This window comes from Pholis gunnellus (assembly GCF_910591455.1).
Source record: "Pholis gunnellus genome assembly, chromosome: 21".
NCBI lineage: Eukaryota > Metazoa > Chordata > Actinopteri > Perciformes > Pholidae > Pholis > Pholis gunnellus.
In genome coordinates this window covers 12,906,856-12,920,671 of record NC_136548.1, presented here as the reverse complement: position 1 = coordinate 12,920,671, position 13,816 = coordinate 12,906,856, and the positions used below count along the sequence as shown (strand labels likewise).

The 13,816-nt window shown below is 40.6% G+C and overlaps 2 protein-coding genes across 2 annotated transcripts in view; one reads left to right on the top strand and one right to left on the bottom strand.

Annotated features, from left to right (window-relative positions):
- The window catches only part of adamts14 (ADAM metallopeptidase with thrombospondin type 1 motif, 14), a 38,987-nt gene extending 31,057 nt beyond the window's left edge, over window positions 1-7,930 (top strand). Inside the window, exons 15-22 of the mRNA XM_079182037.1 lie at window positions 826-906; window positions 3,048-3,211; window positions 3,301-3,466; window positions 3,749-3,881; window positions 4,042-4,249; window positions 4,688-4,817; window positions 5,391-5,498; window positions 5,584-7,930. Of these exons, the coding sequence (XP_079038163.1) occupies window positions 826-906; window positions 3,048-3,211; window positions 3,301-3,466; window positions 3,749-3,881; window positions 4,042-4,249; window positions 4,688-4,817; window positions 5,391-5,498; window positions 5,584-6,140 (1,547 nt within the window). The 3' untranslated portion in view covers window positions 6,141-7,930. The remainder of the gene's footprint in view (window positions 1-825; window positions 907-3,047; window positions 3,212-3,300; window positions 3,467-3,748; window positions 3,882-4,041; window positions 4,250-4,687; window positions 4,818-5,390; window positions 5,499-5,583) is intronic.
- A 475-nt stretch (window positions 7,931-8,405) lies between these two features.
- Window positions 8,406-13,593, bottom strand: star2 (steroidogenic acute regulatory protein 2; the record flags this gene model as incomplete). The annotated part of the gene is made up of 7 exons (XM_079183033.1): window positions 8,406-8,510; window positions 11,417-11,510; window positions 12,330-12,514; window positions 12,818-12,976; window positions 13,106-13,242; window positions 13,320-13,427; window positions 13,530-13,593. 7 exons carry the CDS (start codon window positions 13,591-13,593, stop codon window positions 8,406-8,408), a joined length of 852 nt encoding a protein of 283 aa, XP_079039159.1.
- Window positions 13,594-13,816: the final 223 nt, after the last annotated feature.

The window sequence follows — 13,816 nt, the reverse complement described above, 5'->3', positions numbered from 1 at the left end:
GGTAACTTCGGTATTTTTCCAACCTGGATGATATTTTCCCATGTTTATGTGTCTAAGTAACTAATGGTGGCAACAATTTTTGAAGTTGTCCAGTAATGAGGGATAGCGCTGCAAAACAAGCTTCGAGGGAAAGTGAGCAGTGTTGATGTCACGTTGTGTTCAACAAAAGCTTGTTTTTCGCCACTGACTCAGGCTCGGATGGTTATTATAAATGTCTGACAGCGTTATGGAAAGGACTTTTGCTCGACCCGGTTGAGTGGCCATCGAATTCTAAGACCTCATCTGCATTGTCAGAATAACTTAAATACTCAGCCATGACATTGAAGATCTTTTAAATAACGCTAAGCCAAGCTTTCTGTACTCCAACACATTAAACTCCGCTCAGCCGTTCACGCTGTGTGTCATCTTGCTAGATTTCAGAACTTGCCTTCTCCTTGAGCGAGACTCTTTCCCAAATGTCAGACACTTAGAATAATAATCTGAGCCTTTCATGGCAAAAAGAAGCACTTTTTAGTGGACGTAAATGGTGGTGCGAGTTTGCCCCAATAGATTACAATGCTGCTGCTGTCTAGAGCGCTCAATACTGGACCAATTCCAGATATTTCTATAGTTATTAGTCAGTTCAAGTTACCTATTAAGATGAAAATAACTAATCCAGAGGCCTTCAACCCATGTTCCCTTTCATCTATGTTTGACCACACAGCCGGTAACCAAAACAAAGGAGCAAAACTTTCTGTCTCGATTCATAAATAATTGGCTGCTATTACAGCCCAGAATGAGCTCCTGCTCCCGGCTGAACTGTTCCGTGTCTCTTTGTCTTGTTAGGAATGCTGAAAATGTTCGACATCCCAATAGGAGCCCGCCACATTGTTATCGAGGAGAATCAGACGTCCCCTCATATAATTGGTGAGTGTGTCACACATCTTTTTCCAACCGTGAAAAAAACACATGATGCTATTGGTGCTAAGCAACAGAATTGGTTTGTGAATAACAGCAGTTCTTTCCTAATTTTACATAATGTCTTGTTAGTGTGTGAGCGTGTTTTTGTGTTTATGACCACATCACATGATTGTAATTGCTGCGTCTTTTACTGTGTAAGAACAGCTGTATGACTTCATTGCCTGGTACAGACCAGAGCACGGGGTCCCCAAGTTCAACTCCTGTGCTCAATAAATAAGAACACGAAAAGGTTCAGTTCACCCAAATCACAAAAATACATAAACAGCTTGTTGTTTGAGATATCTGACCAGGGCACCACAATGGATTAAAATCATGATATTTGAAAAAACTATGATTCTCATGCAAGAACCACTCATAAGAACACATTTGCTCTTCACCGGCACTCTTAAAGGAATACTCAACTAAAAATCTATCTTTTGAGTGTCAAATATGCTCTTTAAGTTTGAAAGCTGCTCCGAAAGGCTCCCTCGTGAAGGACAGCAGGTGTAGTCAGCGTGGATTCACAGCAATTACAATGGATTTGAACTCTCACACAGAGTCAATTCAATCTACTGCAGCCAAGTCGCAATACAAACCGTATTGTACAACCGCTCGGTCAGACTCACCAAACCCTCTTAAATGCACACGCATGGCGTATATTGCTTGTTTTAATCATCTGATGAATGCCACCTGAGTCGGTGAGTGTTTGTGAGACTTGTTCATAGGCATAACTGACGCCCCCCATTACCCAAGAGTTACCCAAGAGTAAAAAGAATTTCACAACACAGAGATTAAAGATCTGCTCTCAGAATGGGGCAAATAATAAGTAATACTGCACCTGCCAGCAATGTGCCATTAGGGAAGTGCCGTACTGTCACAGGAATAAAGACGGAACGTCTTGCAAAAGCGGTCAACGAGTCAGATAGGAGGCGGTCAAAGGGGACGAGTCATTCATGGAGATGGACGTGGAATATATCACAGTTTTTTTGTGTTACACTGTTGGGTGCCACAATGCCCATCACACTGATACAGTGAACTGACTGAATACGTTTTATTTGAATGACTTATTTTTTGTTTTTGCTGATTGTGAAAAACTCCAAATTCATTTAGATTATGGCACTGAAATAAGTGTTTTCTAATTCTAAGCATGAGAAAAGTGTTTAAGAGATTAAACCGAATGCCAGAATATAAGGCCATACATAATTAACATACAATGTGTGTAGCCAGAAGGGATGCCCCCCTGTGGTGTTTGTGTTTCTGTTACACAGAATTGTCTGTTTTACGCTAAAATGTTGTCAAAATCACTCACCCTTCTATCCACATCGGTGCAAGAGTAACTTTCTATTGACACCGCCTGTGTTTTCACATCTGAATTTGACACTTCTGCCGTTGTTGTTAATTGAAGAACTAACAATTCCCTTTCCCTGAAGCATACAAAAAACGTTTTTTATAGCAGCTTTTTTTTTTTCTTTACTGTAACCTTTAGCAGGGAGTGCTGTGTCTTGAATTGCGTCGAATCTAATGAACAGCATAAATGTGAGAACCTTTTCACCACTTTTTTGTTCTCCCTATGGATTATTATATATGTCAGAGCAATTAATGCACATAACATGAACAAATAAAAAGCTACACTGCTGTGCAAATGCCTTTTAAATGCAATTTGCTGTAGAAACCAATATGTCATGAGTAATGAGACCGGAAGTCTAAAAGGTTTTCACGTCTGAGAGTGACAGACTCATACTATTGATCTTGGAAAAGCTCTCTGTACGACTGACGATGATGAGTCGGGTTCACGGTGGCATCCAGCCCAAACCCTTCCTCTCCTCTTTACTCCACTCATTTCCTCTCTGGATTTTATTAGCTCATGGGAAGAAGAGATGACACACAACTTGGAGTAATTACCGTTGGCTAGCCACAGCGCAAAACATCTCAAAATACATACTGGCCCGTTCCCTGCTTAAAGGAAAATCTTCGAGGTTGTTTGGCAGGGGGGGGGGGGGGGTCATCAAGAATTTCTGTTACATTTTTTAGATTTTAGCTAAAAACTACATGATGTGCACACATTCTTTCTCACCACACACACATAACCTTTTGCTCATTACTGACAGCTGTGAAGAATCAAGTTACTGGAAACTTTATACTGAATGCAAAAAGTGAAGACGCTGAAACAAAGACCTTCATCGAGACTGGTTTACAGTGGGAGTATTCTCTCGATGGTGCGAAGGAGATCCTGAAAACGACTGGTCCTCTGCATGAAGGCATTGTAGTGCTGGTGAGTGTTACTTGAACAGGGTCATCACTCTTTACTTTGGCCTTTTCCAGAGTTTCATTGTTTTTCTAATTAACTTGACTTTGTTGCAGGTCATTCCCCGGGAAGAAGACACAAAGATAAGCCTGACATATAAGTATATCATACATGAGGACCTGTTACCGCTTATTACCAACAACAATGTCCTTCTGGCTGAACTAGACACATACGAGTGGGCACTGAAGAGCTGGTCTCAGTGCTCCAAACCCTGCGGGGGAGGTCAGTGAGTGTACGGTACATATATGTATAACAAAGCAATTAAAGCTGCACATTGTTACCTGGCGTGTGCCGAGAAAACTGCAATAATGAATATATTCTGGTGTTTTTTTCAACATGTTATTATTGGTGAACAGTGGACAAAGTCACTGAGTTATTCATAGAAAATTAATTGACAACAGGTTTGATAATAATAATAATTATTGGTATTTAAGATGTCAGATTCTGATATATGTCTGTATAATCTTGCTGGAAGATTAAGTCTGTACACTTTCCATCTTTCAGGCATACAGTACACTAAATATGGATGCAGGAGGAAGAGTGACAGCCGTTTGGTACATCGAAACTTTTGTGAAACCAGCAAAAAGCCCAAACCCATCCGCAAACGCTGCAATGTCCAAGAGTGCAGCCAGCCCACGTAAGTGCCTTCCAGCTAAAGATGTTATTATTTCAATTGCTAGAGTAGCATTAAAAGTGGTAATAATGACTTCAGCTCCAAATGACCACCCTGAAATAGAATTTAAGTAAGTGCTGTGTGGCAACAAAACTTTTTTCAAAAGAGTCTGCTGTGCTGACAGGTGGGTGGTGGAAGAGTGGAGTCCCTGCAGTAAGACCTGCGGGAAGCTCGGCTACCAGACCAGGGTGGTGCAGTGCATGCAGGCGCTCCACAACGGCACCAACAGGCCCGTCCACAGCAAACACTGCGCCGAGGATCGGCTGGAGACGAGGAGGCCCTGTAACCACACCACATGCCCCGCCCAGTGGAGGACAGGGGCGTGGTCTCAGGTGAGTTAGCAAGCTGGAGTTGCTCTTTTTAAGTTCAAACTTCTAAGATTACAAAGTGGCAATTTAGACATTATATATATATATATATATATTTATAATTAAAGCGGCCACACAAACTAATTATTACGTAGCCATTAGTTCTTACTAAGTATATCTTGCCCCCTTAAAACTGTTGTTTTTAAATCCATTTTGCAGTTTTCCCATTTCCCATTTTTAGCTTACCTGGGGACATGATCTGCAAATTTGAGTTTTTATAACTGCACAATTTCTAACTGCATGTATCAAGATTTAATTTGTGTATGTGGTAGACTCCACGTGTGGTTGTCAAGAGTTGTGACAGTGTCATGAATCATTCCCTCATCTCAAGTTAAGTTGTTTGTGTCTATGTGTGTGTGTGTGTGTGTGTGTGTGTGTGTGTGTGTGTTGGTGGTGTTACAGTGCTCAGTGACCTGTGGCGAAGGGATTCAGCAAAGGCAGGTGGTTTGCAAGGCCAGCGACAACACCATCGGAGAATGTGAGGGCGAGAAGCCGGAAACAGTCCTCATTTGCAATCTACTTTCTTGTTCAGGTAAGATCCAAATAAACTTACTTATGAATAAATTCATTCTCAAGTAATTTCCTTGTTTCTAATCCATATTTTCTTATGAAGAACTTGTGGGTGGTCGGCGTCTACTGCATCAACCAATATTAAGTCATATTCGCCTTGGGATGCCAGCTACATAAACATTATGTGATTGACTATGTTTTTCAAGTTTGAATGATGAACCCACCAGCTGCTCTAACTACACTTTCTGTCTTTAATGTCCTCTAAGGACAAAGAATCTTTTGAATACCTCACGGACACTGTCTAAACTGAGATAAATGTCAGCTTCTGCAGATTTTTTCATTTTGCTTCCTGTTAAAAGATGTTAGAGCCAGCAAAGTGTTTCCATGTCCCGGCACAGTGGAACATGTAGTGTTTTTTTGTCAAAAACACAAAGATGTCGAGGTTGTGCCGTACCAAGCTTGACTACAGGTTTCCAAAAAGACGGCTCTGTTTTCTTAAAGTAGCAAGAGGTTGTCAAGAGCTTTTCTTGGGTTTCGTGGCTGCTGTTTAATGTCTCATTTAGGAATATTTTTTGCCTCATTTTGACCTCCACAGGACAGCCAGGGTCACCTCTCACCGTTGGAATAATGGAAAACTCCACAACAAAAGATGAAGCAGTACACCAAAGGGCTCCTGAAAACCCTGTCCACAAAATCTCTTCAAGTAGGTCAATATGTAATTCAGTTTGATCAAAATGTACAAATCTTTTCTTTGATTCTGCTTGGTGACTCTCCCCTCTTATCACTAGATGAGCCATGTCTCGGGGATAAATCCATTTTCTGTCAAATGGAAGTTCTTGCTCGATATTGTTCCATCCCTGGATATAATAAGCTTTGCTGTGAGTCTTGCAACAAGAAAGAAAACCTCGCCACACATCCTCCTGACTTCCATAACACCCAAGTGGCCTCAGTTGAACCTGACACCTCCGTTCCTTCTCACCGTGTATTACCCAAGGCTTCTCTACCCGCTACGACCCAGAGCACGCCGCAAACCACTAAAGCTATCGTTAGGCGGCTTCGGTCTACCGCCCCGGTGCCAACCACCGCCGCCGCTGCTGAAGCCTCGCCATCCACAGGTGCTGCTCTGCCCCAGGGTCCGACCAGCGACTCCCACCTCACAGCTGGGAAAGACCCAGGGCCTCTTCTACCTCCAGGGCCTCCGCGGCCCTCAGCAGACTCCAGTGGAGGTGCCTCTAAAGAGCACAGTCCAAACAGCACTTTAGGCCCAGTCGCTGCCAGGTCAAGAAGGGACAATTTAGGATCCGAGAGGGACTCGAGTCACAGAACCCTGTCAGCTCAGCAATGAACAGTGAGCGATGTTGTGAACGTGCTGCTCAGTGTGACGGTCTCATACATCAGCTTTGTCTTCGCAGCATCTGATAGACTCGCGGTCTTGCTGCAGATGTTGTCTTTCTCTTTTTGCAAAGATTGTTTTTTTTTCCATGCCAGTGAATTTAGAACCAGACCAGCGATGGTTACCTCATCAAAACTCCAGTGATCTGTGCGCAGCGTCGCTCTGCCCTCTGTGCTTCAAATATGAAACGGAAGGAAAAAAAAGTTGGTGCTGTAAACTAAAACGACTTCAAGGCGTGTTCAAAATGTGATGACTGCAGTGCTACATTCATGTTTTTATCTGTGTACAGTTGCGTAATCCTGTTTTCTCAAGTGCATTAGAACTACTATTGAACTTGTATTGTGAACATGCGAGGAGAGGTCAAAGGCCATGGTTTTGGAGGTGCACGTGTCAGATATGGAGACTAGAGTGTGCCAGAACAGTTGTAGACCCTGCCGGTGTTAAATTACAATTAATTAATATATTGCTAAGTTATTAATTAGTTAATTTGAATGATGAATTGAATAACGCGATTGATCATTGACAGATTGATCATTTTAATTTCTAATTCTGTTTCAAGAATTAGTAGAATTTTAAAATAAAATTGCAAAAATATATTTTTTAAAGCTTTTATATAGCAGTTTCTGTTGTTCCCTTTACTAATTTGTCACTCATAATGTCACCTAAATAACTTCCAACCCACAGAGCAGCACCAGAAACTCATGGCTCAGCAGACGGTGGCAGCAGAGTGCATTACATAACAGCTGGGAAGATCGACACCACTCTCATAATTGTGCATTAACTATGGAGCTAGCTTAGCATTATGACTGGAAGTAAGGAGAAGCAATTAGCCTGACTCTCTACAAAGTTCTAAAAGACTCTCGCTAATTATAGCATGTTGTTTACTCTACATGCGAACAGCAATGTAAAAACAACAGTTTTTGGTGTCACTGACTCTTGGCTAACAGCTTGGGGCAGTGACTTCCTGGAGTCTTGTCGGCACTATGAGGCTGCCAACCAAACTAACTAACTTTTTATTAAGAAATACAATTTTTAGAGGTCTTGATAGATGATTTTTTGTTTTCACTTTGGACTGAGCCAGGCAGTCGTTCCCTCATCCCTCATCATTTAAATGCAAATGTAATGAATTGATAATGGCTTTTAAGATGTATTTAATTGATTATAATAAGACACTTGTAAAGTCAATAATTCTTTCAGTGGCACACTCCAGACTCCATAGACATCACTCCTGGCAGAGAGCCATAGCTTCTCTGTCCCCGGTGCTCTTTTTTGTTGTTTGTTCCCAAACCAACATACCAGTGATTATCGTCACTGGTAAGAAATCATGACTGTCTACAGGCCAACCCCACTGTAGCATGCCCTCTGTCTGCCTTTGTGGATGACACTCACTTAACGCTTTAAACAAAAAAAAAAAAGATTTAAGGAAAAAAAAAAAGTCATTATGTTTTTGTAACTGATATCTTTTTCAGATGATAATGTATATAGTGTAAATTTCAAGTTATGAAAATAAATTAACAACCAGGAATTGAGCGGAAAGTATGTTGCAATGTTAAAAATGCAGGCGATGCTGTAAGTCTACAGACTGTGGTTGGTCATACTGTTACATCATTCCTGCATTGCAGTTCATAACATCATTATGTTTATTGTATAGTTCTTGTATATACGTAATGAAAGCTTTAAATGTTAATATTTATTGAATTTTTAAGTGGTATGGAGAACAAAGTAAAACAAGTTTGAAAGAACCGAGATTCTTGTTGTTTCCCTTTCCTCCATTCTTGTTTTATTCAGCTTTTTCTTGCTTGACTTCCATTTTGTGGTTGACTGACTTTAGGCATATAGATTTACTGTATTTGAGTTGAGAGCAGCCACCTGTTACGTCGTGCTGTGGTATTCAAAACAGGCAAAATAGGCACATTCAAGGACTTTATTAATTTTGTACAGTTGTCCTCCAGTTAGTCATGTGTCAAAAGACAAGTGATGACTCCTTATCAGGAAATCTTGAGGTTTGAGTGGCACACTGTGACATTAATTCCTATAAACCCAGCTGCCGTCTTCCAGCTCTGGAGCTGAGCGTCACCTCCAGGCGGCATTTCTGCTCTCGCTGAAAGGGCCGCCTTGTGCCGAGCAGCCAGTCTGTCACCGTGCCCCCATCAGCCAATCTTGTGCTGTGAGTGATGACAGGGTGCTGCTGCAGCGTGGTCGTCTCCTTGACTCCAGTTAGCCCAGGGTGGTGCTCGCTGTGAGACGTCTGCGGAGGTGTCTGGTGAAATCCAGCTGTGCTCGGGGTAAAGCCTGATTGACAATAGACTTTGGCAGCCAGCCCTGAGAACAAAATTAGAACATTGCATTTTGGTGAAAGCGAGTAATAGTAATATGTAGTATTGTTTTCATCAATTACACCATTCCTGGTTTCATAATCCACTTTTTAAAAATAATAGTAACACAGTGCTCCAAATGAAACAGTCATAATGAAAATGAAATGCAAAATAATGCAAAAATAAAAAAAAGTTTGGAAAAGTTCCAAAATGCTGGATCCTACATTTCCCACAATGCAACTTGATAGTGTCCACTTCATTCAATCTCCACACCTCCAGTTTAAAAGAAAGTTTATTTTGTCAAACTATTATTTTGCAGTTTGTGAACAGTATAATGCAATATGTTATGATAAGGTTAGCATTGTACCTCGACATTAATAATAAAAAAAGGTTAGCCTACATCTAGCTCAATTAAGTAGCGATTAAGTATTTGCACCAACTGGCAAGTGACGCAAATCAAACACCAACCAGGTGCTGTGCGTAGCTGACATGCTTAACTTTGAAGAGCGCAATGGGACCAGTTAGGCCGAATGGACTGTTCATACTGTGACACCAGAGGCGGAATGGACCGGATATTGTGTGCTGCTGACAATGAACGAGCAGATAAGAGAAACCTGGAGCAGACAGAGGAGGACTTTGCGGTGCTCAAGACTCACACAGTCCTTTCACACAGGTGAGAACAACAACAAACTCGCCGTGATGTAGCTAACTCTCTCTCTCTCTTCAGACCAGTCTATGTTGCAAGGCAACGTATAGCGTTGTGTCCGCGTGCGTTGCACTACTACACTTTGTGCTAAAAAAACGGTGCAGCTCTGTTTGTGTTGTGTTTGTGGCTGCAGCCACTGTGGAGTTTATATTGTTGACACTGCACCATGTGCTTTGTGATGTTTTATTCTGTTGATTATATTCTACAAGAAGTAGGGCTGTACGATTTACAACAACAACAACGACAACAACACAATCGAAATGTTATTATTTCGACTGACAATGCATTTGGGACATGATCTGCGATATTAGAAACATTATTCTTGTTTTTGTTGAAACACTTTGGCAGGGATCCAAACAAAGATGTTTTCTTAAGTCTGTAAAATATGGTGTTTAGGCCAGGACATCTCTGCAGCAGCACAACAATATTTGATTTTGAATGGTATTTCAGATAGTTTATTGTCCATTAGAGTTGCATGAAATGGACATCTGTCTTTGGCAAAGTCCTATAATAATACACAACAGTTATGCATCTTGAAGTCTTAGAGTTACCAATTGGCAGTACTAATTTACATGCTGAGTGGATTGTTCTTCGACTGGCAGGTCGTCCATTAGAAACAAACTTTGTTGGTGTTCTTCTACACCAGGGGTATTCAAGTACATTTCCAAAAGGTCCAGATTGAGAAAATCTCCTCGTGCAAAGGTCCGGAACATTACAATAATATCTAACTTGCACTATTTAGTGCCATATATATATATATATATATATATATATATATATATATATATATATATATATATATATATATTCAAGAAGTCTAGTAGTAACATCTCTGTGTAGTAAACAACTGTCAAATAAAGAAAGTACACATCAATTATATTTTAACAATTATTATTCTCAGTTTTCAAATTGAACTGGATGGATTATAAATAATACATATAAATACATAAATAAATGTTCTTCTCATTTCAAGTACAATAATGGCTGGATTAAAGAATAAATTACTTAACAGAATTCATTTTAGAAAAATGAACTTCCCTGAATTACCCTGCAGCTTTAAATTCCGTTCATTCAGGGTGAAGTGAAAAAGCCACAACATTATATTTTTCTCATCTTCTAAAAAGAGAAATTAGTGTGCAGGGACTTTATCTGTGGTTATTAAACCACGTGTTTCAGCTCTATCCCTCTCTGTTAACATCATTGTTGTGAAGTGAATTAATGTGTCAGGGTTCTGATCATAATGGGCTCTTGGGTTTATTATCTCTGTCGTCATTTCAGATGTGAGTGGGTATGTTTGCTCGAAATGAGACAGATACTGTTTTTAAACTGCCCGTAGGGAGAATTCACCTATACGAGTCTGTCCAGTCAGAGTCTAATGACTCTGGTCTCTCTGGCCATTTTTCTCATTTGGAGACCGTCCTGTGATTTTACTTTCAGAACTCACATTATAAACGTCCTGCTCTGCTATCTCTTTCCTCGTCTCTGCCCCGTGTGTCACGGTGTGTGTACATCTCACTCGAGTCAGGAAACTTGTCAGAATGCCCATATTTGATTGGCTGAGCTGCTTATCCAATATTTTACAAAAAGATCTAGCAGAACTTTTTCTTCTCTCCTGCCCATTAATCATCTCAGATTTATCTTGTGACCCTTTGGAGTGGCTCTTCTCATGAATTGGGAACCGCTGGACTGATCTACCTACCTGTAGGTACCATTGATGCAAAGGTGTTAACGATCTAGAAATGTCATGTATAATAATATATCAGTCACATTGGCCTTTTTTTTTTTTTTTACTTTGAATACTTCAAGTACATTTTGCACTGTATTTGTACTGGTACTTTTACATAAGTAAGCCATGGAATCCAGTAAGCAGCTCCATCTGAAACTTGCACATCGTCTTAGCATATTGCTTTCCTGAAATGGATGGGTTGTGTTTTGTGATATTTTGTTTTTGAGTAGTTTGTCTGTTGCATAAAGCAGACCATTGGAAATCTAAGTAGCTCACTGAGTGGCCGGGCGGAAGAAGAGCCTAATAGGAAAACCATCTTCAAATCACTTATTGCACAAATGGGAGTGCATCTGTAAAATATTCTTTTATTACACAAACACATTTCTTGCAATAAATAGATGTGGCACATATTTGAGACTGCAAATGCATTTGATATTATCCTTCACGGATTGGCAAATGCACTACATATGAATTTATTTACCTTAACGTCCATATTAAGAAGCCATGTGAAGCGACTTTTTCCCACATCCTCGTCCAGAGCCTGAATGATGATGCAGGTTGGTCCATCCTCGGCTCTGTAAACATGCCGAGTCAATAACATATTAGTATTGATTTCAAACCTAAAACCTCCACAAAACTGTTCTCATCACTCTTGTTTTTATCAAGTTATATGAATTAATTCAAATTTGCTCGGCCCTAATGTCATATACGTCCTTGCTAGCAGCATGACTCCAAGGCAATGTGCAAATTCCACTTTCTGCTACTTTATACTTCTACTGGACTACTTTGGTTTATACCTTTTATGTTTAATACCTGCAAAACTAATCACATTCCCTTCAGCCTTAACTGTACTTTTTGTTGTGCTAATTTGCAAATGTTACAGTTACATGCGAATACTATAAATGAAGATAAGCATTATACCGCTGTGCCTCTGCACAAAGCTGCTAGCATGTCTGTAGACTTGTAGTCTTGTTTATTGGAATGACTGCAACATTTGCCCTGCGGGGTATTACTTTAAATTTAAAGGCTATAAAAACGTGCTTTTATTTAAATTTTTGGTTCTAATCCTCTATTCTTAAATATTCTCTGACATCTGCCTGATAGATAAAACATTTTAATCTCACAAACATGAGATATGACAGCAGACATTTAAGGCCACTGATTTTAGCCAGTACTGAGAACGACCGTCAGAACAAATTAAAATGTTGGCGCAAATCAAAAACCCTTCTCTGAATTTATGAAGTCCGCTTTTTCTGACATCTTACCACCTTGAAGACTGAGATAACTCTACTCAGATGCTGTTTATTATGAGAGAGAGTTTAATGAAGCTGCGAAATATCTATTTAATATGTGATGATTCACGGCTAGTTCAAACAGTCTGCATGGGATCCTACCTCACAAAGCCTGCCTGAGGTGGGAAGGACTCCAGCTGAATCGCTGCTCCTCCAAGATAAACTCTGGACTTTTGTTTGCAACTGTGTCTGACACACAGGAAGTCCCTTTGGCCAATTAGATTTCCCGCTGTCTCGGCTGAAACCTCATGAGTGACGATTGTTTCGGCTCCTACATGCTTCAGAACCTACAAGAGAAACCAATAGAACACCTTAGTTTGCAAAACACTATGTGCACTGCAGGACTAGATTGCAATGCAATGAGCGGTCTAGCAATGTAAGAGTACATTTCTTGCTGCAAATATGTAGCATGACTTATATTAATTGTGGCTTTTAACAAAAATATGGAGACAACTAAACCGTAACTGAATATATAGTAACAAAACGTATACAAAAACATATAAATCTCCTCTAAACTCAAGCTTTTATTATGGTATTTTTACAGTTTCACAGATGATAAAATGTCCGTTTATCAAAGGTCAGCCGCTCACTTTGATATGCTTTATGCTCGGGTTCCACTGGTGCATCTCCTCCACTCTGACAAACAGGATGTCGTAGAGCTCGTCCACGCTGGCGTCCAGGACCGCCTCCATTCTGAAGACCTTCCGGGCCCCTGGTATCACTTTGCTGCAGATCTCATCCCCCTTGCTCTGAAAAGGAGTAACGAACAAGCAGACGTCTATAATCATAACACAACGGTCACTTAGGTTGGTGAAAATTGGAGGCGATAAAAGACACTTTAATCAATCAGAGATGCTAAAAGGTCAATCTGATGTTACCTCTGTGATCTCAACCTTCCATCCTTGTGTGTCTTCTAACATACAGAGAGCCTTCCTCATTGCTTCTTGGCCGTGTTGTACATAGAGCAGCTGATCTTCTTTCGAAGGCACAGGCTTTACATCTTCATGTTTGGGCTCTGCAAAAGATTATTCTGAGTAATCTTTCAACAACTGCACTCTGAAACCAGAACAATTATTATTATAATTTGTTTACCGTCACGCTTTAATCCAGAATGTGTTCTAATGAGATGTTGGACCTGTCCCCACCGCTGCAGGTGTGTGAGCTCCTGGCCTATCACTGCCACAGCTGTGCGTTTAAGTCCTGCGTGATTGAACAGTTAAGAAGAAACAAAAGCTCAGTAGTTTTACACACGGTGCAAGGGAATAACCAGAAACGACCTTCCTCAGAGTATTGGGTGTTTACCTGTTAGACTCCTCAGATGTGGGTAGGAGATTCCACAGCAGAGCTTTACAACAGCAGGCAGCATGTTGTCTGACTTCGACAGTGACGGCAAAGCAACAGAGTGCGTCTCTGGTCTTTATATGGCCTCTGAAGGACGCCTCGGTGAGATAAGGGCCAGAGAAGATAGGACCTGTTTGGAATTCTGTTCCGAAGGCCACACTTGACAAGAGCTTTATTAACTAAAGCATTAGACCCAAGGCAGAGAGGACATTTGTTGTGCATTTTAAATCACTGTGTGGAAGACTAGA